The 24,287-nt window shown below is 63.0% G+C and overlaps 2 protein-coding genes across 5 annotated transcripts; one reads left to right on the top strand and one right to left on the bottom strand.

Moving 5' to 3' along the window:
- Positions 1–68: 68 nt before the first annotated feature.
- On the top strand, positions 69–8,842 carry SIGIRR (single Ig and TIR domain containing). Of its 4 annotated transcripts, none has more exons than XM_032640481.1 (10): positions 69–499; positions 4,575–4,737; positions 5,599–5,797; positions 6,294–6,427; positions 6,527–6,667; positions 7,065–7,208; positions 7,519–7,621; positions 7,686–7,836; positions 8,014–8,203; positions 8,503–8,842. In XM_032640481.1, the coding sequence occupies exons 2-10, from the start codon at positions 4,731–4,733 to the stop codon at positions 8,664–8,666; spliced, it is 1,233 nt and encodes a 410-aa protein (XP_032496372.1). In that variant the 5' UTR covers positions 69–499; positions 4,575–4,730; the 3' UTR covers positions 8,667–8,842. The 4 variants fall into 4 exon arrangements, with proteins under 4 accessions (XP_032496372.1, XP_032496374.1, XP_032496373.1 ...); XM_032640483.1 differs by having other exon boundaries at positions 472–531; XM_032640482.1 differs by lacking the exon at positions 69–499 and adding an exon at positions 1,215–1,333.
- Positions 8,843–9,717: 875 nt separating this feature from the next.
- PKP3 (plakophilin 3) lies at positions 9,718–16,865 on the bottom strand. The gene is made up of 13 exons (XM_032640509.1): positions 16,555–16,865; positions 14,334–14,410; positions 13,597–14,228; positions 13,386–13,509; positions 12,791–12,995; positions 12,327–12,501; positions 11,811–11,928; positions 11,566–11,736; positions 11,297–11,482; positions 10,848–11,001; positions 10,443–10,635; positions 10,267–10,354; positions 9,718–10,095 (listed from the first exon to the last, which is right to left on the bottom strand). The coding sequence occupies exons 1-13, from the start codon at positions 16,784–16,786 to the stop codon at positions 10,060–10,062; spliced, it is 2,391 nt and encodes a 796-aa protein (XP_032496400.1). The 5' UTR covers positions 16,787–16,865; the 3' UTR covers positions 9,718–10,059.
- Positions 16,866–24,287: the final 7,422 nt, after the last annotated feature.

The following is a 24,287-nucleotide window of genomic DNA, read 5'->3' on the forward strand; positions in this document are numbered from 1 at the left end:
TAGCTGGGAAACTGAGGCCGTGACGGGGAGAGGCCCGGAATGTGGTAGCCTCCGCCCTCCTCTGGTTTTCCGTGGGCTTCCAAGTGAGGGGTGCCTTACAGAGGTCTTACCCTCCCTGCACCTCGGGTTTAGGAGCGGGAGTCAAGGCAGGCTTCCTAGAGGAAGACAAAGAGCTTGGGAGGAGAGGCAGAACCGTACCAGGTGCTCCTGGGGACGGTGGAATTTCCGAGGAGTTCCTGGGGCACCGAGACTCTCGGGGCTGGTCGGGCCGGTTTGGCCTCTGCCCCCAGGCGCGGCGGCCGCGGCTCCAGGGGGCCGAGCGCAGGACCGTCTTGAACACCAGCCTGAGGCTCGAAGCAGGACAGTTGGGTCCGCCCTCGCCCCGGCTGCTGGGCGGGGCTGCACCTGCCACCGTCGCTGGGGCTGTCGCCGCTGCGCACCTGGCCCAGGTGAGCCGCTCCACCCTCGCGGCCGCGCAAGCCCCGGGTCTTGGCAGCAGGTGAGTGGCGATCGCGGCTCCTACCTGCGGAGGTGAGTGGAGGTCGCCGGCTCCCGGGAGCCAGAACCGGGCCTGGAGCTTGGGGGGCCGAGGCGGCTTTTGCCCCGGGGAGCCTCTGGACCGTGGCGGGTGCGGTTCCGCAGGAAGCGCCTCGGAGCCGAGCCCGCTGCCCGCGTCGCCCGGAAGCCTCAGCTCCCCCTCGTTCCGGCCCCTCCGGCCTTGCCGGGGCGAGGGCCGCTCTTCCCGCTCCGCCCGACTTGGCCCTCGGCCAGGAGACGGAAGAGGAGCGCCGAGGCGCTGAGGGACCCCGCCTCCGCCCCGAAGTCCGAGCCCAGGCCCGAGGCCTCCCAGGGCGCCGGGGGCGGACGGAGAAACCTGCCGAAGCCGCTGCGCACCTGTGTCCGGGCGGAGCTACAGCCTTCCGCGCACCCCGTCCTTCCGTGCGCGCCCCCGACCTGCCCGCCCCCGCGCCCCTAAACGTGCGCGCCCTGCCTGGCTCACCCCACCCGGAGGAAGGGGGTACTAACACCCCACCGGGAAGGCGGAGCGCGGGTGTGGGGTGTGTGGCGGGCCCGGGGGTGCAGGAGGGGGCCTCTAGGCTCGCGGGGCCACAGCGCTTTGTGCAAGTTCTTTCCTTCGGGACAGACGTCCGGGGATGAAGCACGCGCCAGGCGCAGAGGGGCCGCCGGTCCCAGATGAGGGGGAGTCGCTCAGAGACTGGGGTGCTGAGCAGCAAATCAGACGGCTGGGCGCCTGGGGACAAGGCGCGGGCGCGCGCCCGGCGGCCAGGCTGACGCCGATGCTCCGAGGAGGCGGAGAGCCAGCGTGAGGCCGGTGGGTGGGAGGGGCTAGGGCTTCCTAGGAACCGCGCGGGTGCGGCCGAGCGCGGTGGGCGGTGCAGGGGGCGGGCTCGGATTCGGAAGGGCTATTCTCGAGAGTGCCTGAGGCGACGTGGGGTTTTCTGCTCACTTTGTGGAGTGGGCCTGGGGGACAAGGGAGGGTGAGGGTGGGCGTTAGCAAAGGGGGGACGGGCGCCCAGTCGCGGCTGTGAGGTGGTGGCGCGGGTGGGCATGCCGAGAGGCAGGCAGTCTGGCAGGAGCTTTGAGAGGCAGCAAAGCAGGTGGGGACACCAGGGAGAACCTAGCTCTTTGCCTCCTGCCTGGGCTCTCCCGGGCAGGTCACTGACTGCTGGTGGCCACTAGCCTGTCCGTCAGGTGCTTACGCTGTTCACTCAGCCTCAGGGCCCACTGGGGCTCCTTGGAGGAGCTGCGGCTCGGTGGGGAAGGGGTGCAGTCAGGACTTCTTCCAGTTCTATTGGACCCTGAGCCCAAGATGCACCATCGTCCAAGGGTCTTGGAGGCCACGGGGGGGCGGGCGTTGTGCAGGGGGCCTTGGACAGGGTCAGATTAAGGATGTAGGAAAGCTGACGCTGCAGTGAGGATGCTCTGCCCCTGGAGGGTGAGGGCAGGGACAGGGACCACAGGGGACCCTGCCCGATTGCTATGAGCAGCGCCATCAGCCACCAGTGCTGGGCCCTGAGTTCCAGGTCAGTCCGGGATGGTGGTGCGGGGGAGTCTGCTGTGACTCCAGGAGATGTCGGCTCTCCCCGACCTGGGTTCAGAGCTGGGAGCCTTGCTGAGGCCTCCTATTTGCTTCCTTATCTAGAAGAGGGGGCTTAAGGTCCATGTGATACCCCAGCCCCCTTGTAACTGCTCACCATTTGGGGGCTACACCTGGGAGGTGGACAGGGAGGGGGCCAGAGAGCCCTGTTCAAGGGCCCGTTATTGGTGAGAGTTTCCACAGGAGCCCCACCCGTCACCCTGGCAGGTCAGAGGTCAGAGATACATCGGGGCTGCTCACTGGGGCCTGGGGAGCTACGTGGAGACACCCCCCCATCTCCTGGGTGTTGGGACCATAGGGAGTGTCCGGGAAGCAGGCCATACTGCCCAGCTCCTCAGGCGTGTGCAGGATGGCCCTGACTGGGGGTCCACTGGCCAGGACCCCCACATATCACCATGGCCCCCAGCCCTTCTGCCACCTCCCCGCTCACCCAGGCCTAGCCTTGGGAAGGGAAGGACGGTGCCGGTGCCCGGGTGGGCTGGGGCGGGCCCTAGAGGAAGGAGCTGCTTGACTCAGAGTTACAGGAAGAGTGGGGCAGGCGGGGCTGGCGGGGAGAACCACCAACTGCCCGCCCGCCCGCCAGCCGGCTGGGGAGGAGGGTGGGTGCCTGGGTGGGGTTTAGGTTGAGGAGAGGATGTGACTGCAAAGCCAGGAAGCTACGGGGAAAGTTCTTATTAAAACGCACAAACAAAAGCCAGGTCCTCGCCGTGCTTGGCGATGCGTCTGGGGCAGCCGTGGTGATTTGGACTGGGCCGGGGGCCCAGCCGAGCAAACAGTTTGCTCCCAAGCACACGTGAATGACCTCAGTGACGGACATCCCCTCCTCAGGAGGAAAGAGCTGGAACCAGGTGACTTCGTGTTCTCGCTGCTCAGCGTGAGCCTGTGTTCTCGTCCTTGGATGCCTTTTCCGGCCTGAGCCCTCTCCTCGAAATCAGGCCTGGCTGAGGGGAGGCCCGCAAAGCACGTGGCTTGCGTGTGCGCGTGTGTGCGTGGTGCGTGTGTGCCAGTGAGAGAGCGAGGGCTGACGGGAGGCTGCGGGTGGGTGTGAGGCGCCGTGTGTGTGGTGTGGGGTGTGCACGTGCAGGCGTGTGTGGGGCGTGCAGGGGGCGGTCGCACAACACAGACTACACAGAGGATGGGGAGGGTTGCAGTGGAGGGTGTGCAGGGGGACACCTGTCGCCTGGCCATGTGGTCTGGCCTGAATTTCCAGGAGGGTCCGAGGTTGCCTTTCCAGGGGTAGGAGATCTTCTGAGGTTACAGAGGCCAAGGGGCCACTGTAGGAGTTGCCCTGGGACCCGCTGGGCTGGGGGAGGGGGCGTGAGCCGCCCAGCCTCCCATAGCCCTCAGTGGGCTTGTCCTCCTGCTTCAAGGGCCTTCCCAGGACTGCCCTCCACTCCAAAGGGCTTCTGGAAGGACCCTCCGCACCAGCCCCCCGGGAACGAGCCAGATGCTCCACCGATTTCTGAGGAAATTCCAGCCCAGCCAAACCAGGGGCTTCCAGCTGATCACGGGTCCACATCGGGTCACCCGTGCCGAAGGAATGGGGGGCAGGCTAAGACTCGTCCCTGCAAAGCCTCAGGGGCCCTACAGGTGGGGGGAGGGCCTGAAGGAGCCGGGGCCCTGGTGTGTCCACTTAGCAGGGAGCAGGGGGAGGACTAGGTGCCCAGTAAATACCCGCTGGGCACCAGGGAGGAGGTGCCCAGGGCCCGGCTGCCAAGGAGTCTTCCTCAAAGGCTCTGCCACTGGGGCTTCGTGCCCCGCCGTTCAGCCCAGGTCACTGGAGAGCTTTTTGGGTCAAGAGGCGTGTGGCTGCTGCCAGTCTGGCCGGAGTGGTCCCAGACCCCGTGGAGGAGAGAAAGGTCACCGTGGGCGGGTGGGGGCTTCCCTTGGACAACTATATGGACAGTGTGGACAAGAGTGTCTGGGTCTGAAGATGACAAATGGGTGGAGGCGCCAGCACAGGACCCAGAAGGAGGGCTGCCCCGTGAGACCAGCCTGACCCCCCGCTCACCCCTCCTGCCTCGACACCTCGGCCCAGTGCAGCCTCAAGTGCAGGGTTCACGCGTGCGTGGTGCACCCAGGATGGCGTCCAGAACAAAACCCCATGGCTGGGAGTGAGGCTCAGTCAGGCAGCCCAGCACTTGAGAACCCCGAGCCCCCCGGAGCCTCGGTACAGGCTGAGTGCGGCTGTACTGCAGCCCCCCTGCCTGTGTGTGGCAGCCCTGTCCCAGGGGACTTGGGAACGAGGCCAACTCCTGGGCTCACGAGGTGTGCCGGGAGTGCTGTCCCACCCTGGGCTGTCACCGTGTCCCTGGGGCAGATGACGTGCAGTCTAGGCTGTGCCTGGTGCTCGGGCCTCCACGCGGCAGCTGGGACAGAGGCAGTGCTTCAGTGGCCAGAGTTACACGTTAACTTATCCTGTTCTTGTTTAACTTGCTTCCGGGGATGGCGGCAGCCTCTGACCCATCCTGGTGCCCTGACTGTCTGGCCACAAGGACAGAGAGTGAATCCTGCCCAGCCCTTGAGGGATCAGTCTGCTCGGCCGAGGAGCCCCGGGGAGCCGTGGGTGGCACCAGTGTCCAGCCTGCCTCGAGGAGGCCCCGGCCAGACCATGGCAGGTAGACGGCCAGAGAGGGATGGGCACGGGCTCCACTCCCACCTCCTGCCCCTCAGGCTGGCTCCACGCTGCAGTGTGGCTTGGCCTCAAGCCAGGGGTACAAAGACCTCTGTTTGCCCCTCCCCTATGGCCCGGGGTCCTGACCCCATGGTTAGGATGGGCCCACACCGTCTCCTGCCCAAGGCCTCTAGACCAGGCTCGTGGGGGTCAGGAAAGCCCAGGGATACTGGGAGTGGGCGCTGGTGGGGGGCCATTGGGGGTGGGCTGCTGGGAGACCACACTACCAAGATGATGGCGGTCTTCTATGACTACCGGCTCCGGCTCATCACCCCAATTTAAAGATCTTGGGGAGGTGAGAAGGCTTGCCTGTAGCCAGGAGTAGAGGGTCCTGGAACCCCCAGCTCCCATACCAGGTGGAAGGTGCTGACGCCCAACCCGACTCCCCCAAACCACTGGTGTCCAGCAGAGGGGCCGGGGCCTGGGCATCAGAGCAGTGGGCGACAGGTGCACACAGGAAATGTGTGCTGGCTCACGTCCTGGGTAGACAGGCAGCTAGGCGGGCCCTGCTGAGCTGGAGGGCGGTGCTGGGCCAGCTCAGCCATGACTCCGTGCTAACATCTTCTCTGGGGACGGGCAGCCACATCTGGGGCAGGCAGAACACATACGAACCGGCTGCTGCGGGGGTTAGATGTGCCAAATGCCAGGCCCTGTCCCCCGTGGGACGTGTGGACAGACGTGGTGCGGTTACCGAGCAGCACATGCCACTGGCCACCGTGGTTTTCTCCTGGCCCACAGACCATCTGTGGACAGTGGGAGGCTGGCATCGTGGGCACAGCTAACCCACTCGGTCCTCTCTCTGCAGGAGCCTGCGACAGGGCCCCTGACTTCCTCTCCCCATCTGGAAACCAGGTCCTGTGGCCTGCCCCGGGCAGTGTGGTCACTCTGAACTGCACGGCCTCAGTGGCCTCTGGGCCCCACTGCCCCTTGCCCTCGGTCCAGTGGCTGAGAGATGGGCTGCTGCTGGGCAATGGAAGCCACTATGACCTCCATGAGGACTCCTGGTAAGAGATGAGGGTGTCCAGGGTCAGGTGACCATGCTGGATATACCCCCCCCCCAGTGGCCTCTCTGACCTACACCCTGGTCTGTAATGACCTGGACATGGGCTGGGGAGTGACTGGCCAGACATGCCATGGGCAGAGTGCCACTCTGGATGCACACTGACTGCAGGGACAGATGGCCCCTCTAGACACTCACCTTGTAGACCACCCAGGGCCATGGGGGCCAGCAGAGTCCTACAGCCTGAATTACTCACTGACCGTCGGGCCAAGCCTAGGATCTGAGGACCCCCAGGACCCAGATCCAGGATTAGGGTGACTGTCCCAAAAGAGATCCACACCCCCTTCATGTTCTGCCATTTCTCTTAGCTTATGGCCCAAGGACTGCCCAGGAGGCCCAAATCTACAGCCTCTCTGGGTGAGTCCCAGACAAGTGGGGCTCTGGGGCATCCGGTGATGCTGTCGGGCCCCAGGTGAGGGGGTGGGGCCTGGTCTCCCCAGGGTCAAGGCCAACTGGTCAGAGGTGCTTGTGTCCAGTGTCCTGGGGATCAACCTGACCAGTACTGAAGACTTCAGGACCTTCACCTGCTCCGTCCAGAACATCAGCTCCTCTTCCTTCACTCTTTGGAGAGCTGGTGAGTGGGGTCCAGTGGGGCAGAAGGTAGGAGGGAGGCCTGGGGAGCCTTTAGGCTTGGAGGGTGCTGGGCTGGCTCAGTCAGTGGCTCTGTCCCCAGGCCTGGCTGGGCACGTGGCCGCGGTGCTGGCCTCACTTCTGGTCCTGCTGGTCCTGCTGCTGGCAGCGCTGCTATACGCGAAGTGTCGACTCAATGTACTGCTCTGGTACCAAGACACGTATGGGGAGGTGGAGATGAACGGTGCGTGGGGCGCGGATGCATGGGGAGGCGGAGTCAGCCACGGGGCCTCCCTAGGCTCAGCTCTGGGTGGGGGGGATTGGCTCTGGAGGTGGGGCCGAGGAGGCATCCGTCCCTGGAGGGCACTGGAGAGATCCCAGTCCAGGAAAGGGGGGTGTCTCTGTGCAGCCCAGGAGGGCACAGGGCCAGCAGAAGGGCGCCACGGTAGCCTGGTTCCAGGGCTCCACTCGGAATCCTGTGCTGAGGAGGGGTCTAAGCGGGGCCCGGGGCCGAGATCTGCTGGATCTGCGTCTGGGGGGCTGGCCTGGACCCCGGGGCACAACGGGGGAGGTTTAGGGGGCCCCGAGGGTGGCAAGCCTCGGCCTGGAAAGCGGCCGGGCTGACCCGCCGCCGTCCGCAGACGGGAAGCTCTACGACGCCTACGTCTCCTACAGCGACAGCCCCGAGGACCGGAAGTTCGTGAACTTCATCCTGAAGCCGCAGCTGGAGCGCCGTCGGGGTTACAAGCTCTTTCTGGACGACCGCGACCTCCTGCCACGCGCGGGTACCGCGGCGCCCTGCCCCTTTCCGCTCGGGCCCAGCCCCGATCCGGGGCGCAGGCCCCGCCCCTGTTCCGACCCAGACCCCGCCTTCCCAGGGCCACGCCCCACCTTTCCAGGGCCACGCCCCTCAAAGCCCATCTCCTCCCCGTGCAGGGCCCAGCCCCATCTCTACTCGGGCCCCGCCCCTGTTCCGGCCCAGATCCCGCCTTCCTAGGGCCACGCCCCCTCGGGTTCTCCTCAGGCCCAGGCTAGGGCCCCGCCCCTTCTAGGGCCCCGTCCGCACCGCCCCAGCCGATGCACGGGTTCCCGCAGAGCCGTCGGCCGACCTCCTGGTGAACCTGAGCCGCTGCCGGCGCCTCGTCGTGGTGTTGTCCGACGCCTTCCTCGGCCGGGCCTGGTGCAGTCACAGCTTCCGGTGGGTCCCGCGCGGGGCTGGGTGGGCCCCAACTGCGCCCCCCCTGACTGTGCCGCCCTCGCAGGGAGGGCCTGTGCCGGCTGCTGGAGCTCACGCGCAGACCCATCTTCATCACTTTCGAGGGCCAGCGGCGCGACCCCGCACACCCTGCGCTCCGCCTGCTGCGCCAGCATCGCCACCTGGTGACCCTGCTGCTCTGGAGGCCCGGTTCCGTGGTGCGGAGGGGCAGGGGGCGGGGAGGGAGGGGGCTTGTGGATGGGAGCCCGTGGGTGGAGTGCCATGGTCAGCCGCCCAGAGGAATGGGCTCTTTGGGGCCAAGGAGACCAGGGTCTTTCCGTGTTGGCACCCCCTCAATTGTTCACGCTCGCTAACTGCCCCACGTTGGCCTCCAGACACCTTCCTCCGATTTTTGGAAAGAGCTACAGTTGGCATTGCCACGGAAGGTGCAGTACAGAGCGATGGAGGGAGACCCCCAGACCCGGCTGCAGGATGACAAGGACCCCATGCTGATTGTGGGAGGCCGGGTCCCAGAGGGTCGGACCCTGGACCCGGAGCTGGACCCTGACCCTGAGGGGGACTTGGGTATGCCCACCGGCCCCACCCCTGACCCTGAGAAGCTCAGCCTGAGTTGGAGGGGGGCTGCATAAGGTGGAGCCCCAAAAAGGGTCCAGGTGGCAGGGACTGCTCCCTGCAGCCCGTGGATGGGCTTAATTCCCAGCACCTCCCACTGCCTCTTTCCATGAAGGTGGTCGGGCCCGGGGCCTGACTGGGAACCTCCAGGACCTCAAATACCACCATGCAGGAGGGGCAGCAGGGAGTGACCCTGGCAGAAGGCAGGCTGTGGGCGGCCCAGCCTCAGGCCTGGCGGTACCCCTCCCCAGGTGTACGAGGGCCTGTCTTTGGGGAGCCAGCAGCTCCACCGCATGCAAGTGGGGTCTCGCTTGGAGAGGGCCAAGGCAGTGAAGTGGATGTGTCGGACCTTGGCTCCCGAAACTACAGTGCCCGCACGGACTTCTACTGCCTGGTGTCGGAGGATGACGTGTAGCCCCTGCCCCCTGGAGCAGCAGGTTCACCAGGGACAGCTGGGGCAGGGCTGGGGTGGGTTTTTTTCCCACTCAGCAGGACCACGAGCCCTGTCTACCTGCAGCCTTGGGACCTCGGGGAAGGAGAGTGGGCCCAGCAACCCTCCTTGTGCCAGAAATAAAGTCCTTTGGAATCCTGCCCAGGTCTCGGCCTCTCCTCCCCTGGGGCAGGAAGTGGGTATGCAGTGTTCTGAGCAGAACACCCCACCCCTCACTTCCGTCTCAGGCACTCCAGGGCCCTGGATCCCTTCCTTTTCTCGCTCCATGGCCACCTGGTCACTGCACCTGGGTGTCCCCTCAAGCCCACCCTCTCCCCATCCTCCTCCGTCCTGAGCCAGCTGAGGCGTGTCTCTTGCAGCGGCCTCCTAAGGTCTCCCTGCTTGGGGCCGTGACTGTTCCTAGTCCCACTGTGATCCAGACAGTCCCTGGGGGGCAGGCCCCTTAGAGACTTCAGGTTCTGAGCTTTGCAAAAAAAGCCTGTTGTTGTAATAAATGTCAGTGGGAACTTTACAACCAAAGGGCCTGGCTTGGTGAGATGGAGAGGTCCCAAAACCTACTGGACCCCAAGCCTCAGACAGCATGAGTATACCTATCAGGGCACCTCCAGGCCCAGGAAGGCAGGGCAGGGAGAGGTGTTGGATGCATCTGCCACGTGAGCACAGCCCGGCAGGGCAGCACCGAGGCCAGTAGGAGTCACAGCTGCCCCAGAAGTGCTCGTTCCTCTGCACACCAGGTCCCCAGCTCCGCTGCTTCCGCATCTCACTTGGCTTGAGGCTGCCTCTGCTGTCTGCCCCATCTCCTCCATTCTCTCCGCCAGCTCTCCTGCTGCTGGACACGCCCTCCTCCCTGTCCTGGGTCCCCTGACCTGTAGAGGCCTGTGTATGGGCCCAGCGGGGAGTGTCCTAAGGGGCAGGCATGGTTGCAGGCATGGTTGCTCTTGGGGACATTGCTGAGTCCTTGGGTCCGACCCCCAAGTCTGACCAACCAAAGAAGCATGAGGGGCTGTGGCTGCTATGTTCACGGCCACCTTTATTCCCATTGCTGGCTGTCCCGAGGCACTGCTGGGCCACAGCCAGAGCCACCTCTGCCAGTGTGACCTGGCCACCACCCCACGCATCAGAGCAGCCTCAAGCCCTGCCCCACCCCCTGCCCTGCAGAAGCCAATTCCCCAGCCGCAAGCCCCTGTCCCCTCCCCCGTGGCCCAGGCCTTCAAGTTGCACGTGGATGGGACTCCAGCGAGAGCCCCTGGGCCGTCATCAACCTTCTCCTCCAGGCCAGCTGGTGAGCAGCCCTGAGCTGAGCCCTTCTCTCGGAGGCGGGTCACATCGCACGCTCCTTCTCCAAGGGAGGCTTCGCCTACGGGCCCAGGAAGTCTTCCTTTCGGTAGCCCTTCTGCGGCGGAGAGGGGCCTGGAGTCAGGGCGCTACTGCTCTGCATCCCGTCCCCCCAGGCCCCTGGTCTCATGGGTGCCCTGGGCCACATGGGTTTCCGTGTCCTTCCCTGCCGTCCTGTGCCCACGTCCCACGCTCACAGCCCCACCTGCCCTGGACCGCGGGAACATACCGCCCGGAAGTCTCGGTGGAGCTTGTTGTACTGCCACAGGTTGGCCAAGAGGCTGGAGGCTGCCCGGGAGGACTTCTCACTGTCAGGGCTGGGGGGTAGGGGGCAGGGGTCAGTGGGGTGACAGGCTTGGCCAGGAGGCAGGGCAAGCAGGGGGCGTGCGGGGCTCGGGCCCTCACCTGTCCCGTGTCTTCTTGATGAAGAACAGTTTGTGGAGTCCGTCGAAGTAGAGCAGGTCTCGGGCGGCCACGGGACTGACCACCAGCAGGTTGTTGAGGACGGCCATGATGTTCACCAGCACGTCGGCTGGGGGAGAGCTCTCAGCCGGGCTGCCGGGCAGCTTCTCGATCAGGTGGCTCACCACCTTGGTGGCTGCCAGCAGGTCGGGGTGGTCAGTCTCCGTTGCCCGCCCCCTGCCCCGCCCCCTCGGCGCCTGCCATTCCCTGCTCCCCCTCGGCGCCTGTCTGTCCACCAGCGCTGGCTTCCCAGAAGCCGGCCGGAGAAGCAGCAGTACAGACAGAGTCCAGGCACGCGCCCGGCCCCCAGGGGAGGTAGAACCCAGGCCTCGGGACGGCTGGACTCACACAGCTCATCCTTGTTCCTGGCATTCCGAGACAGGTTTCGGATGAGGCCGGTCAGTGAGCGCAGCTGGTGGTGGTCAGCCGTCCGAACTCGGTCCAGCAGCGGGTTCAGGATGCGTTCCTGCTCCAGAGCCAGCCGGCTCAGCATGCCCGCCCACTGCCGGCGGGAGAGGGGCTGGTGAGAATGGGTGCTGGTGCCCCGTGGAGGCCCCGGGTCTGCTCCCTCCTGGCCCAACCCTCCCGGCACCTTCCTTAAACTCAGTGCAGACCCCGGGGGCCGAGGTGGCATCCTCCAGCTGCATCCTGCCCGCCTCCCTCTCTCGCTCTGAAGTTCTGGCCCCCCGATGCACCGTAAAGTCCGGGAGAGCGGGCTCCTGTCCGCCGTTCACCCCTTGCGTCCCCAGTGCCTCGCGCCGCAGCGCGTGGCCCGGTGTGGTCCCAGGCCACCTCACCCTGCGGTCGCCTGCGGTGATGTTCTGCAGCGCGCCGGCAGCCGCTTCCGTCGTGTGCCGGTTGAGCTCACAGCGCTGCAGCAGCCGGTTGTACAGCGCCACGACCTGGGGGCTCCACAGCCACTCCAGGCCCTTGGGGTCCTTAGACACCTCGGCGAAGGTGAGCGCGTCGGCTGTGAGGGACAACTGGGCAGGAGGGCGTGGAGGGTCAGCCGAGGTTACCCGGGATCCCTGCTTCCGCCCGCCCCCCTGCCCAGGCCCGCACCCACCTCTCGGAGCCGCCGGCTCTGTGGCGTGAAGCAGCCCACTGCCTCGCCTGGCAGCGCCCCTGCCGTATCCCGGCGGCCTCGGCCCTCCAGCCGCTGCAGGGCCGACGGTGGCATCTCGTCGTACAGGCGGTAGGACAGGTTCCTGAGCACGCACACGGCGTTCTCCACGCTCTGTGGACAGAGGGCGGACCTCGGTCAGAGCAGGCTGGAGCCCCTCGGGCCCCGGGGCACTGGCTGAGCCTCACCTTATCCTCGCACTTGCCCACGTCCAGGGCGTGGTTGATATAGGTGACCAGGGAGTCCACCAGCCCGTGGCACTCACGCATCTTCTGGCGAGTGGCCTGGGAGGCCGAGCTGAGGTTCCTTTGGATGGAGGCAAATCAGAGACCCCCACTGGGGCCACAGGCAGAGCCCACCCCTCAGGGACCCACCCAATGCTGAGATCCTGAGCACCAATCCCCTCCTCCCCCGAGCTGGGCTCTGCCCCTCGGCACCTCCGCATGCCCATCCGCCATCCACTTCTCAAAGTGTCCGGGGCTCCGGGGAGGTTATAAATATCAGATCAAATCCCTGATTTAAAGAAATTTGAGCCTGCAGCCCCCAGTCTGTTGACGTCTGGTCGGGGGCCACACCTGCGTCAGCGCCTCTGCCTCTCTGTCCACTTCTCCCAGACCCCCACCCCCGGTGGCCCCACCTTGTCATTCAGATCTCAGATCCTAACGCCCCTTCTCTGGGCCTCCCCTGCCTGCTGCCCGTCGCACCTGAGGAAGCCCGTGGCATTGTAGAAGATCTCCGCTTCCGAGGCGTTCTGCTGGGTGAGGAGCGGTCCCCTGGCCCCTGAGAAGGGGCTCAGCACCAGGTCTGTGAGCTGCTCCAGCGTGTCTCGGGCCAGGCGGTCCTTCAGGTGGTCACTGGAGGACAAGTTCCACAGGATCCCTGTGGCAGGTGGGGCGAGGCTGTGGTCAGGGACGGCCCTCCAGCCCCTCTGCTTCTTCCGGGGATGGTGCCCAGGGCCCCGCCTGGCACTTCGAGCCTCACCCAAGAGCCTCGCTGGGGAGAGCCTGAGTATGGCGTGTAGGGTCACGGGGCCGCAACAGCGCAGAGAGGAGGACGCTTGGGGACACGGGGCCTGGGGCTGGAGTCCAACTCCAAGGAGACATGCCCCAGGGATGGCCGTGGGGACCGAGGGAAGGGTGGCAGAGCGGCGGGCGGGGAGCAGGGCCACCTGTGACATTCTTGCGCAGCTCGTCGTCCTGCTCACGCAGCGAACGCAGCAGCTCGAATATGCCGTTCTCCTCCACCAGGGCCAGCTTGTTGTCCGCGTTGTCGTAGACAAGGTTGCGCATGGCGCCCGTGGCGTGGCGCTGCACCTCCTGGTTGGCGTGGTTGAAGAGCTTCACCAGCCTAGCCACAGCCTGCAGGCTGCGGGCCTGTGGGCATAGCCACACGGGTGTTAGCGCTTGTGCACACGCTGCATAGGTATGTGCAAACGTATGCAGGTGTGTGTGGATGTGTGAGTACATGTGCAGGTGTATGGAGATGTGTGCAGAGGTGTGCAGGTATGTGCAGGTATATGGAGACGTGTGCATACACATACAGGTGTATGGAGATGTATGCAGGTGTGTGCAGATGTGAGCAGAAGCGTGCAGGTGTATTCAGATTTGTGCAAGCCAGTCCCTCCTGCCCCTCCTCTGCTGAGGAGGCCCTGGGCAGATGGGGTCTGCCCAGGCAGCCTGGGGATCAGTGAGGGGTGGTCAGGGACCAGACAGAGGACAGTGAGTGAAGGGGGGCCCGTGAGGGTGGGAAGCAGGGGTGGTCACCTGGTTCTTGGCTGCTGTGTCACTGTAGCACTTGTGCTGAATGTAGGCTGCTCCCAGCACCTGCAGGTTGGGATCTGAGGCCATGAGGTACTTGACCGCCGAGGGCAGGTCGATGTCATCAAAGCTGCAGAGAAAAGAGGCAGGTCAGGCTGAGCCTGGGGACAGGCCAGGGTTAGGCAGAAGCCCCCTCCCCGAGCCAGGCCCAGCTCACCCGCTGCTGAGCCTCTGCAAGGTGCGGTGGCCACTGTAGCTGTCCAGCCTACGCACGTCCGGCAGGTGGCCCGAGTTGCCCAGGCTGAGGCTGAGGCTGCGCACAGATGGCGCCCGGGTCACGGGCTCCAGGACGCCCCCTGGCATTCCGCCAGCCGCCACACGGCTGCGGTGGCCGCTCTGGAACCGCTGCAGGGTCCGCACGGCGGGGGCACGGATGGTTCGGCTGGGCGGCCCCTCGGCAGCCTCCAGCCAGCCCAGGCCCCCAGCCCGGCCAGAGCTGGAGCTGGCCCGGCGCTCAGAGGCAGAGGCCCTGTAGGGGGAGGCGGCCGCCGGCTCCAGCCACTCCTCCACCACTCCGTGGCGGTCATCCGGGCCCCCGGCCCCCAGGCTGAGCGAGCACAGGGACAAGGTGTCGTGATCTGCCCAGCTCCCCACCCCGCCACGCTCGTGGAAGGACGTGGGCCGGGTGGGCGGGGGCGCGGCGAGCCGGGCACCCCCATACCCTGCCGCCCCAAGGGCGCTGCCCCTGCTGTGGGCTGAGCTCGGCCTTCGGCCGGAGCTCAGGTCCATGGCCGAGCGGGAAGACCAGGAGACAGGGCTGCAGGCGGGCCTGGCGATGGGCTGGAAGGTCTGTGGGACAGGGAGGGGAGGGCAGTGAGGGCCGCTTGGCTTCCTGACGCTGGAGCCCCCAGAGCCCCCAGAACCTCCCTCACGGGACCCCGGGCTGTCACTCACCGAGGTGTCCCCGCTCCGGCCCTGGGAGCGGGAGCTGAAACCGGCCTGCAAGGTGTGGTACTGAGCCCGGCACGCACCTGCGGACAGGGACAGCGCAGCCTGGCTGGGCCGATGGCAAGGCACTGGCCTCCTGCCTCCCCTCCTGCCCTGAGCCCTGGTGGGGAGGCCAGTGGACTCTGGGGCAGGTGCCTTGGCTTCCGGTCCCTGCCGTCACCTTGTCATCCCTCCCACAGCCCCCGTCCCTTCCAGCTGTGCCCCTCAGCGGGGGACAGATGTGCTCACCCTGCTGACCTCCCGGCTACCTAGTGTGCCAGGGCCTCCTTCCTCAGCTCCCCGATCCCTGCCAGGGCACAACGCCTGGCCACTGCCCCCAGGAAGCCACACTGACCTCCCGGGAGCCCATCCTGTGCTGTTGGTCACTCGCCGCGGACACAGTCTCCCTGGACCAGTGCCCTGAGGCGCAGTCCCCTGACCCACCTGGCCGAGCCACACCCACCCCTAGCCACACACAAACTGGGGGCACCGGCACCAGCCCGCCTGCATGGCGAGTGGACAGACGGGCAGGTGGATGGAGGGTGGAGGGTGGAGAGATGGGGGGAGGGTGGGTTGGATGAACAGACTGACTGGTGTGTGAAGGGGTATTTAAGCCGGGAGGATGGATGCTGAAGGGACAACTGAATGAATATGTGGATGACAGGTGGCGCGGTGTGGTTGGTCGGGTGTCTAGGAAGAGCTGAGAACACCCGGAGAAGAGTTGGGCAAAGGTCAAACCAAGGCAGAGCAGTGGGAATGGACTGGGGGGTGCATCACCTGGGCAATGCCAGGGGTGGGGTCTTTGGGTTGGGAGGGTATTCCTGGAGTGGTCAGCCTCTGCTAGAGTCCCTGCTGTGGTCACACCTGGAGGGGGAAGAGTCCTATCCCCCGAAGGCCAGGGTAGAGTGACTTGGCTGAAGGGATTCAGGGTGAGGGTGAAGGGAAGGAGGGGCCTTGGACCCTCCCACAACCTCTGCCTCAGTTAGGTCTGGGGGGACTCCCCCACCCAGCACGCTCCCCAGACAGGCCCTGGTTAATGAGGCTTCTGGGAAGGGGCTATTAACCCTTTGACGCTAGTGAGGCCCGGCCTTGGCGGGGCACGGCCCCCACCCCCAAATTATAATCCTCTTTCCCCTAATTAACCCCTCCCTGCTCCCTCCTCTACCCCATGACCCCTGGGCACCCAAATTGGCCACCAGCAAGGCTGAGGCCCAGGGAGGGGAGGACACAGGAATCCAGCCAGCCCTGGCGGCCCCCGTGCTGGCTGACCCTCTTATCCCCCGACCAGCCGCTGGCGGCCAGCACTGGGAAGGGCCCTCTGGAGATCACGCGAGCCGCCGTGGAGCGGGGTCTTGGCCCCGGACATCCTGGAGGCTCCTCTTACTGTCTGACCTTGGTCCCTGTGGCTGCAGCTGGCAAGGGAGGGAGTGGCATTTCTAGAAGTGCCCTGAACTTGCTGCACACACTCATGCACACGCACATACACACTCACGTACACCCGTGCACGTGCCCCATGCACGAACCGGGGTTCCTACACAGGGAGCTGCCTGGCCCTGAGGGGCATTCCCCCACCCGCTGCTCTCATGGAGCGTATCCGGGTCACCCCAGCAGGGCCTCCCCCCTGGCAATTCCGCAGGGAGACCCTGGCCCAGACAGGCCGTGGCTCTCCTCCAGGAGTCCCAGACCCCGCCCCTCACCTTTCTGTCTGCTTATTCCTGTGGGGCATGGGGGGTGGACGCTACAGTCTGGGCGTCTGTGTCTCTGCGTTTGTGTCTCCAGGGGAGTGACGTGTGTGTCTGCGTGTCTCTGAGACCGTGTGTGAGCCCGTGGGGTGTGGGACCGGACGCGTGCGTGTTCCGGGTTTGCCGACAGAGACAGACCTGGCCGGCCACGTGCCACTTCTCCCGTGCCCCCCCTGGGTGGGTGGGAGGCTCAGGGCCCGGTGGGCAGGTGAGGCCCAACCCGACTTGCAGGGAGGACCCTGGGGTCCCTGCCAGGAGGTGGAGGCCTCACCTCTGGCTTCTCCCACGCCTGCAGGGGTAGGGCGGTGACTCAAGACGGGCCTGGGTGAGTCAGGGAGCTGAGTCCGGAGTGGCCCCACCGTGGCCTCTGGCCCTCGCACCACCGTGCCTGCCGGGGCCACCTCCACCCGCCACCCACCGTGGGCACCCAGCCAGCGTCTACCTACCTTTGGCAGCCCTGGCCGCGCCGTCGGGCTGGGCCGGCCCGTTCTGCCAAGACTGCTGACCCAGCTGCAGGAGGCGAGCGCGGACCTGCTCCTGGACACGAGCTGCACGCAGCCTCTCGGCCTCCGGCCCTTCGGTGCCCCGGCGGTCCAACTGTAGGTCCGAGGGCAGCGCCAGGGAGCACACACCCGTCTCGGGCTGCAGGGCCGACAGTAGGAAGTTACCGTCCTGCATGGCGGCGGGCACGGGGGCCGGGATTTGTCTCCGCTGTCTCTTCCCGCGCGGCCCTGTCCCCGAAGTCCCCTCCCTGCTGGCCTTGCCCAGGGCTGGCCCGGAGACTGACCCCGCCCAGCCCTGAGCTCAGCTAGGGGCGGGGACACCTGGGCCAGGTGGGAGGGAGGGGCCCCGCTTAAGGTGGAATTTGGGCGGAAGAACAGGCCCTGCGTGACCAGGCACTGCAGCCATGGTTGGAGTGAGGCCTAGCAGGGGTCAAGTGCTAAGGGACAGCATTGAGGATAAAAGGCTTGGAGTGGAGCTTCAGGGTGGAAAGGGGCTCTATGGGGCCCTCGTCCTGGTCCTTGGTGCCCAAGAGACCCCAGAAGCAAGAGGCGAGATGGGCCCACCCCAGGCTCATGACCCTCCAGACCTCCACCCTGCAGACTCCGGAAGTGCCCCCAGCACCCCCACCCCCACCCCGGCCTCTGCAGAGGCCTCCAAAGGGCTGGCTAGCCCTCCTGGGCTCCCGCCCCCTGTGGAGGTGGGAGGCCTCTCCCAAGCCATGAGTCAAGGCTCAGCTCAGCAGGGGCAGGCGGGGCTGCCCCAGGGGGTTGACTCAGAGGGGCCCTCCTGCCCTGGCTGGGGGCTCAGGATCTGGCGTGCTCCAGGGAGAGCCCAGGAGTCCAGGCGGAGCAGGGTCAGAGTTGTGTGGGGAGGGGAGGCCCAGCAGTCGGTGGTGGGAGGGGAAGGGCCAGGCTTAGTAGCGCTCGCCCCAAGAAGGTCTCCCTGGAGCGCCACCGCCAGCTGGACCAGCACCCTCCAAGGCCTCCCGTGTAGGCCTGGCTTGGATCCAGGACAGGCCCCTGGTGGACTGAGTGGGGGCCGAGCCCAGGAGGGCTGGAGGGGTGTGGGCTGAGTGGCCTCATGTACCTCCTGGGTTCCCCTGGAAAAGTCGTCCTGGGGCCACCCTCACAGGCCTTCCCTCCCATGGGAGGCCCTGACCCTGGGCCCTGGTCCCCTGAAGGCAGGGGACGTGAGCCCCAGGTGGGAATGGTGGCTGGGGGCAGTGGCCTGGGGGTGAGGTGGGGTCGAGGTCAGAAGGCAGCCCTAGGGGTGAGGTCAGTGCTGGGGAGGGGACTGGGGGTGGGAGTCAGAGGTCAACGTTGGCGGTGAGAGAGGGAGGGGAGGGTCCCCGGAAAGGGCAAGGTGAACCCTGGGGTGGAGCCTCCCGGCTCAGGGGATGTGCACAGTGGGCGACCTACCCTTCTGGTGGTCCAGATACTGCCAGCCCCCGGGCTCATCCCAGAGGCCTCTGCTGCCGGCTGAGGAGTCCTGGGCTGCATCCCGGGCCCAGCACTGCCGTCAGGGCCTCAGTGTGGGACAGGACTGCCGGGGCACCGGGAGGGTGGAGTGGGAACGCCCGCACGCCCAGCGAGCTCATCAGACCGGTTGCTTCCCTGGGAGATGTGTTTTGTGTGGAGAAATCCCAGGATACAAGTTTGTACAGCGCTGAGTGCGCCTGGAGGCCCGCCCTTCACTCGAGTCCGCCTGGGCCCACCTGGCAGGGCAGCAGGCCTCGAGGGGCAGACTGCAGGTGGGGTCCAGAGGCCCTGGGTGGTGGGACAGGGCCGCAGAGGGATGGAAGGGGCTTTGGTGGGGTCGGAGCCACGGGATGGAGAGGAGGCGCCAGGCAGATACCCCCTAGGTCCGGTTTTCCACAGCCTGTGGGGCTTCCCCCTCCTCTTGGCAGGGAGGGCTGCGGGGGCCCCCAGGCTGTGCAGAGCCTCCCTGAGGACCTGTGGACCCCTCCACCTCCCCACCTCGGATCTCCTGCCTTTGTGGCTCAGTGCCCAGGGAAACCCTGGGGATCCCGAGCGAGATTTCTCTAACCACTGCAGGGCCTGAGGGACTGGCTGTGGCTTGGAACCTGTGTCCATCTGAAGCTCAGAGCCCGGTCCAACCCCTGCGACCAGCCTTCTGCTCCGTCCTCCCTGAGAGCCCCCTCTTCCTGGAGCCGGTGTGTAGGGAGAGAGCACGAGAAGGATTCTGTGCTGGCTTGAGGGTGAACTTCCTGGGGGAGGGGACTCTGTGGCAGATGGGGGAAGATTCACCCAGGGAGCTTAGAGAACAGGTGGTAGGTCCTGGGAGTCTGCGTTTGTGCACTTTCGGGTTTGAGATCCCGGGACCTGAGGGCCTGCAAGGGTGAGTGATGCTCTTACTTGGGAGGTGGGGGGATGGGGGAGCCTGGACTCTGCCCTGGGGCCTGGGAAGGAAGGGCTATGGGGGCCCAAGAGGGGCAGGTTAGCATTTACAACCCCGACAGCTTAGAGGTCAGGCTGGGGTATTTACTGGAGGAGGGGGACCCCAGGCAGTTGTTACAAAAGTCTCTGGAGGAGGGGTAGGGGATGGGGGGCGATATGGGGTGGTTTTCAGGTACGAGGGCCAGAGTAGGGGGCTGGTGGAAGGACGGACGCCCTCCTGGTGCTGGCTTTGGTGACCTGGGAGGCGCTCACTGTGAAGGGGCTAGGGGTTGCCCGGTGTGTGCGGGAGCTGGAGGAGGGGTACAGAGGGCACCCCACCCCACCTCTGTGGGGAGTCTGGAGTGGGGCTATTGGGGGCAGGAATGGAGGAGAAAAGCTTGAAGATGTAGACAGCAAAATAATATTCAAAACAAGATTCTGGAGCGCGCTGGAGCACAGAGAAGTTAGGTAGATCGTCCGGGGCCACGGAGCCTGCAGAGAGCGGGATGGATCAGCGTGAGGGCGCGTACCAGGCGGGAGGGCGCGGCGCGCCGCGGGGGCCGCGGAGGTGCGGGTCTTGCTGCTAGGGCTCCAGCCGTGCGCGTCCCGGCGTTTCCTGTCAGCAAGCTCGCGAGCGTTCCCACGTCCCGATGGCTGGGCTCCCGCCAAACCCAGCCCAGCCCAGCCCAGCCCAGGGTTAGGGTTAGGGTTCCTCCATGAAGCCTACCTGGGCTTGCGCATCGGGCGCTGCCCCGGATCCCCCTGGGGCGGGGCATCCTCTGTGTCCCCTGGCGCCTCGCCCCTTTGGCGGGGAAGGTCGCCAAGGGTTACTGCCCCACCGCCACCCGTCTGCCCCCTCCCCTCAGGTCTTCCGTCCACCTTGCCGGTTCTGCGCTCTTCCATGCGCTGGCGCTGCTCCGGGGCAGGTGTGTGACCAAGGCAGACGCAGCTTCTCGCGGGAGCGCTCCTTCTGGGGTCGGGGGGTGGGGGGGACACAGACACAGCGGTCCGCCCGCAATGATGCTAGTCTGGGTGGCGGGGCAGCTGAGAGCCTCTGGGACAGAGGGGGCGCCTTGCAGAGGCCCCAGAGAGGACCCTAAAGGGAACGGGGTGGCCGGAGCCCATGGTTGGGGGTGCTCCAGCAGGGGAGGAGGATGAATTGACTAAGGGGAGGGCCCCAGGGCAGGGAGGGTGGAGAGAAAGCTGCGTCCAGTCCCTGGAGGGGTGCGGGATGGTGCTTCCTCCCTCCTGAGTCCCGTCTCGGGTCCTGGAGAAACTCGTCACCACCCATGGGCACTGTTTGCGAGGGCTCGGCGGTAGAGGCTGGGTGGTGGGTGCTCTGTTCGCAGTCTGTCCTTAATCTTCACAGGAGCGCCGGGAGGCAGATGTGGCTCCAGTTTACAGGCCGGCAAACAGGTTCCCCAGGCTAAATAAGTTTCCACAAGTTACGAAGCAAGTGAGGGTGTGTAGGGAAAGGTCTCCCTGAGCGGGACAGGGCTGAGCTTGGGGGCTGGCGCTGGCTGGTGGGTGGGCGTCTTGGTAGTAGTCCCCCAGCTAGGTCTGGGCCGCTTTCTCCACTGAGGTTAAGAGGGCGTTCGTTTGCCTTCCTCCCGGTGGTTTTGCTTTAGTCTTGTTCTCAAAGGGGTTCCCGCTCCCCTGGGCCCTTTCCCATCGCTGCACGAGGAGCCCTTTGCTCTCACCATCTGCTCGGCTCCGAGAACTGCTGTTGCCTTTTTGGTTGAACAGCATCAGAGCTGGGTAACCCTTCAGGCTCCAGCTTCCTTTCCCGAAGGACCTCCGTCCCCTGGAGCTGGGGACCGGGGGTGGGGTGGGGGGCAACCAGGGATCTTGTCGGTGTCTGGATTTTGGCCATTCTTATAGGTGTGTAGAGGTATCTCGTTCTTTTATCATATGCATTTCTCCAATGACATAGGATGTGGAGCATCTTTCCATGTGCTCATTTGCCATCTGTATTTCTTCTCTGGTGAGGGTCTATTAATGTCATTTGACCATTTTTCAGTTGGGTTACTCATTTTATTGTTGAGTTTTAAGAGTTCTTTCTATATTTTGGATAACAGTCATTTCTCAGATGTGTCTTTTGCAAATATTTTCTCCTAGTCTGCGATTTATCTTCTCATTCTTTTGACATTGTCTTTTGCAGAGAAGAGGTTTTTCATTTTAATGAAGTTCTGCTTATCAATTCTCTCTTTCATGGATCAGCCTTTGGTGTTGTGTCCACAGAGTCATCAGCACACCCAAGGTCATCTAGGTTTTCTCCTGTGCTCTCTTCTAGGAATTTTACAGTTTTGTGTTTTATATTTCGGTCTATGATTGATCTTGAGTTATTTTTTGTAAAGGGTGTAAGGTCTGGGTCTAGACTCATTTTTTGCATGTGGATGTCCAGTTGTACCAGCACCATTTGTTGAAAAGACCATCTTTGCTCCATTGTATTGCCTTTGCTTCTTTGTCAAAGATCAGTTGACTGCATTTATGTGGGTCTATTTCTGAGCTCTCTGTTCTGCCCCACTGATCTATTTTGTCTAATCTTTTGCCCATACCACACTGTCTCGATTGCTGTAGCTCTATAGTAAGCCTTGAAGTTGGATACTATCAGTCTTCCAAGTTTATTCTTCTTGAATATTATGTTGGCTATTCTGGGTCTTTTGCCTCTCCAGAAAAGAATCAGTTAGTTGATTGGTGGGGTTTTGATTAGGATTGCATTGAATCTATAGATCAAGTTGGGAAAAACTGACATCGTGACAATATTGAGTCTTCCCATCCATCAACATGGACTATCTCGCCATTGATTTAGGTCTTTGATTTCTTTCATCACAGTTTTGTAGTTTTCCTCATATAGATCTTATACATATTTTGTTAGATTTTAACCTAAGTATTTATTTATTTTTTTCGGTGCTAATGTAAATGGTATTGTGTTTTAAATTTCAAATTCCAATAGTTCATTGCTAGTATATAGGAAAGCAATTGACTTCTGTATATTAACCTTGTATCCTGCAACCTTGCTATAACTGATTATTATTATTTTAAAATATTTATTTATTTCGGCTGTGCCAGGTCTTAGCTGCGCCATGCGGACTCTTAGTTGCAGCATGCGTGCGGGATCTATTTCCCTGACCAGGGATCGAACCCGGGCCCCCTGCATTGGGAGCACAGAATCTTACGCACTGGACCATCAGGGAAGTCCTTATAATTGATTATTAGTTCCAGAAGTTTCTTTTTTTTTTCTTTTCTTTTCCTTTTTTTTGGCTAATTCTTTTGGATTTTCTCCATAGATGATTATGTCATCTGCAAACTAAAACAATGTTATTTCTTCCTCCTCAATCTGTATACTTTTTATTTCCTTTTCTTGTCTTGTTGCGTTAACTAGTACTTCCAGTATAATATTGAAAAGATGTGATGAGAAGGGTTTATCACTGATGTCTAAAAATGTCTTCAAATGTCACCTCGGACTTCCTCCCCTTCCCCATCTGTGTCCTTGGCAGCCTCACCAGCACCTCAGGGCTTTGCTGAGATGTCACCTTCTCAGGTCAGGCTTTTTCTTTAATAAAAATTTTGCCCATATTTTCTTCTAGAATTTTTTTTTTTTAATTTTTGGCTGAGTTGGGTCTTTGTCGCTGCGAGCGGGCTTTCTCTAGTTGCGGCGAGCAGGGCCTACTCTTTGTTGTGGTGCGCAGACTTCTCATTGTGGTGGCTCCCCTTGTTGTGGAGCACGGGCTCTAGATGTGCGGGCTTCAGTACTTGTGGCACGTGGGCTCAGTAGTTGTGGCACACGGGCTTAGTTCCTCCGCGGCATGTGGGATCTTCCCGGACCAGGGCTCGAACCCGTGTCCCCTGCACTGGCAGGCAGATTCTTTAACCACCGCACCACCAGGGAAGCCTGGTCAGGCTTTTTCTGACCACTGTTTACAATGGCAGCCACACTCAGACTCGCTATTCTCTTTCCGGCTTTACTTTTCTTTACAAGCGCTGCCACCAGCTGATATACCAGATATGGTTTTACTGTGTCTGTCGTCCGCTTCTCCTCACGCTTCACTAGAATGTAAGTTCTACGAGGCAGGGATTCTTGTCTGTTTTGTTCACCACTTCTTCCACAGTGTCTGGCACATAGTGGGTGCTCAATAAACAGTTGTTAAAGTGGATTAGTAAATTATGGTATACGTATAGTCCAGATTACATGAAATGTTGTCTGACATTTTTTCCTGCTTCCAGAGGTAGTTATTTTTCTGATGTGCATGCTTCCCCTACCTGTTACACTCCCCCCGCCCCAATTTTTGGAAGTATATAGTCTTTTTTTTGCGGTACACGGGCCTCTCGCTGTTGTGGCCTCTCCCGTTGCGGAGCAAAGGCTCCGGACGTGCAGGCTCAGCGGCCATGGCTCACAGGCCCAGCCGCTCCGCGGCATGTGGGATCCTCCCGGACCAGGGCACGAACCCGCGTCCCCTGCATCGGCAGGCGGACTCTCAACCACTGCGCCACCAGGGAAGCCCTGGAGTATATATTCTTAATTCCAGTGCTAGTTCTTTTCTTGTTACTAACATCTGTATCTGGGGATCATTTCTTCTGAACTAGATACTTAGGGAGGAGTGGGCAGTATGAGCTGGGGCATCTGGTAACCTCTGAGTAGGTGTGTGGCAGGTTAGCTGTGTCCTCCACCCTGCGGGCACCAGCAGTACTCACGTCACGAGTGACTTAGTGTTCACAGACACCCGCGGGCTGCCCTGGTCAGCAGCCACAGAGCTGAATGCCCCGGGCCATCTCTAGGGTCTTCTCAGGGCCCGACTGGAGTGTCCATCTGGTTTCTCTTTCCCTGAAATCCTCCCTGCTGCCCTGTGTTCATGGCAAGGTAAATCTTGCGAGGATTGTGTGGAGTGCTGGGCGGACGTGCTGCCTTCCCACAGAATGAGGCAGTACAGAGTAAAAGCCCCAAAGATGTCCATGCCCTAATCCCCAGAACCTGTGGCTGTCACCTCCATGGCAAGACGGACTTCGCAGATTAAGTAAAGGATGTTGCTTGGGATGGAGCGATTATCCTCGGTTATGTGGGTGGGTCCAGGGTCATCCCAGGGGTCCTTATAAGAGGGAGGCAGGAGGGTCAGAGCCAGAGAAGGAGATGTGATGATGGTAGTAGAGGTGTGAGAGAGACAGGGAGAGTGATATGAAAATGGTAAGCTGCTGGCTTTGAGGATGGAGGAAGAGGCCATGAGCAAGGAAGTCCAGGTGGCCTCCAGGAGCTGGGGAAGGAGGGAAGCAGATTCAGTCCT

This window comes from Phocoena sinus, chromosome 8 (assembly GCF_008692025.1).
Source record: "Phocoena sinus isolate mPhoSin1 chromosome 8, mPhoSin1.pri, whole genome shotgun sequence".
Lineage (NCBI taxonomy): Eukaryota > Metazoa > Chordata > Mammalia > Artiodactyla > Phocoenidae > Phocoena > Phocoena sinus.

Coding starts and splice junctions, on each gene's coding strand:
- SIGIRR (XM_032640480.1), top strand. CDS start 2,917: ATGACCTCAGTGACGGACATCCCCTCCTCAGGAGGAAAGAGCTGGAAC. Junction 4,738..5,598: donor CCCCGGCCAGACCATGGCAG/GTAGACGGCCAG, acceptor CTCTCTCTGCAG/GAGCCTGCGACAGGGCCCCT. Junction 7,837..8,013: donor TCTGGAGGCCCGGTTCCGTG/GTGCGGAGGGGC, acceptor GTTGGCCTCCAG/ACACCTTCCTCCGATTTTTG.
- PKP3 (XM_032640509.1), bottom strand. CDS start 16,786: ATGCAGGACGGTAACTTCCTACTGTCGGCCCTGCAGCCCGAGACGGGT. Junction 12,502..12,790: donor GCTGCGCAAGAATGTCACAG/GTGGCCCTGCTC, acceptor CACCTGCCACAG/GGATCCTGTGGAACTTGTCC. Junction 11,002..11,296: donor TCACCGCAGGCGACCGCAGG/GTGAGGTGGCCT, acceptor TCCCGCCGGCAG/TGGGCGGGCATGCTGAGCCG.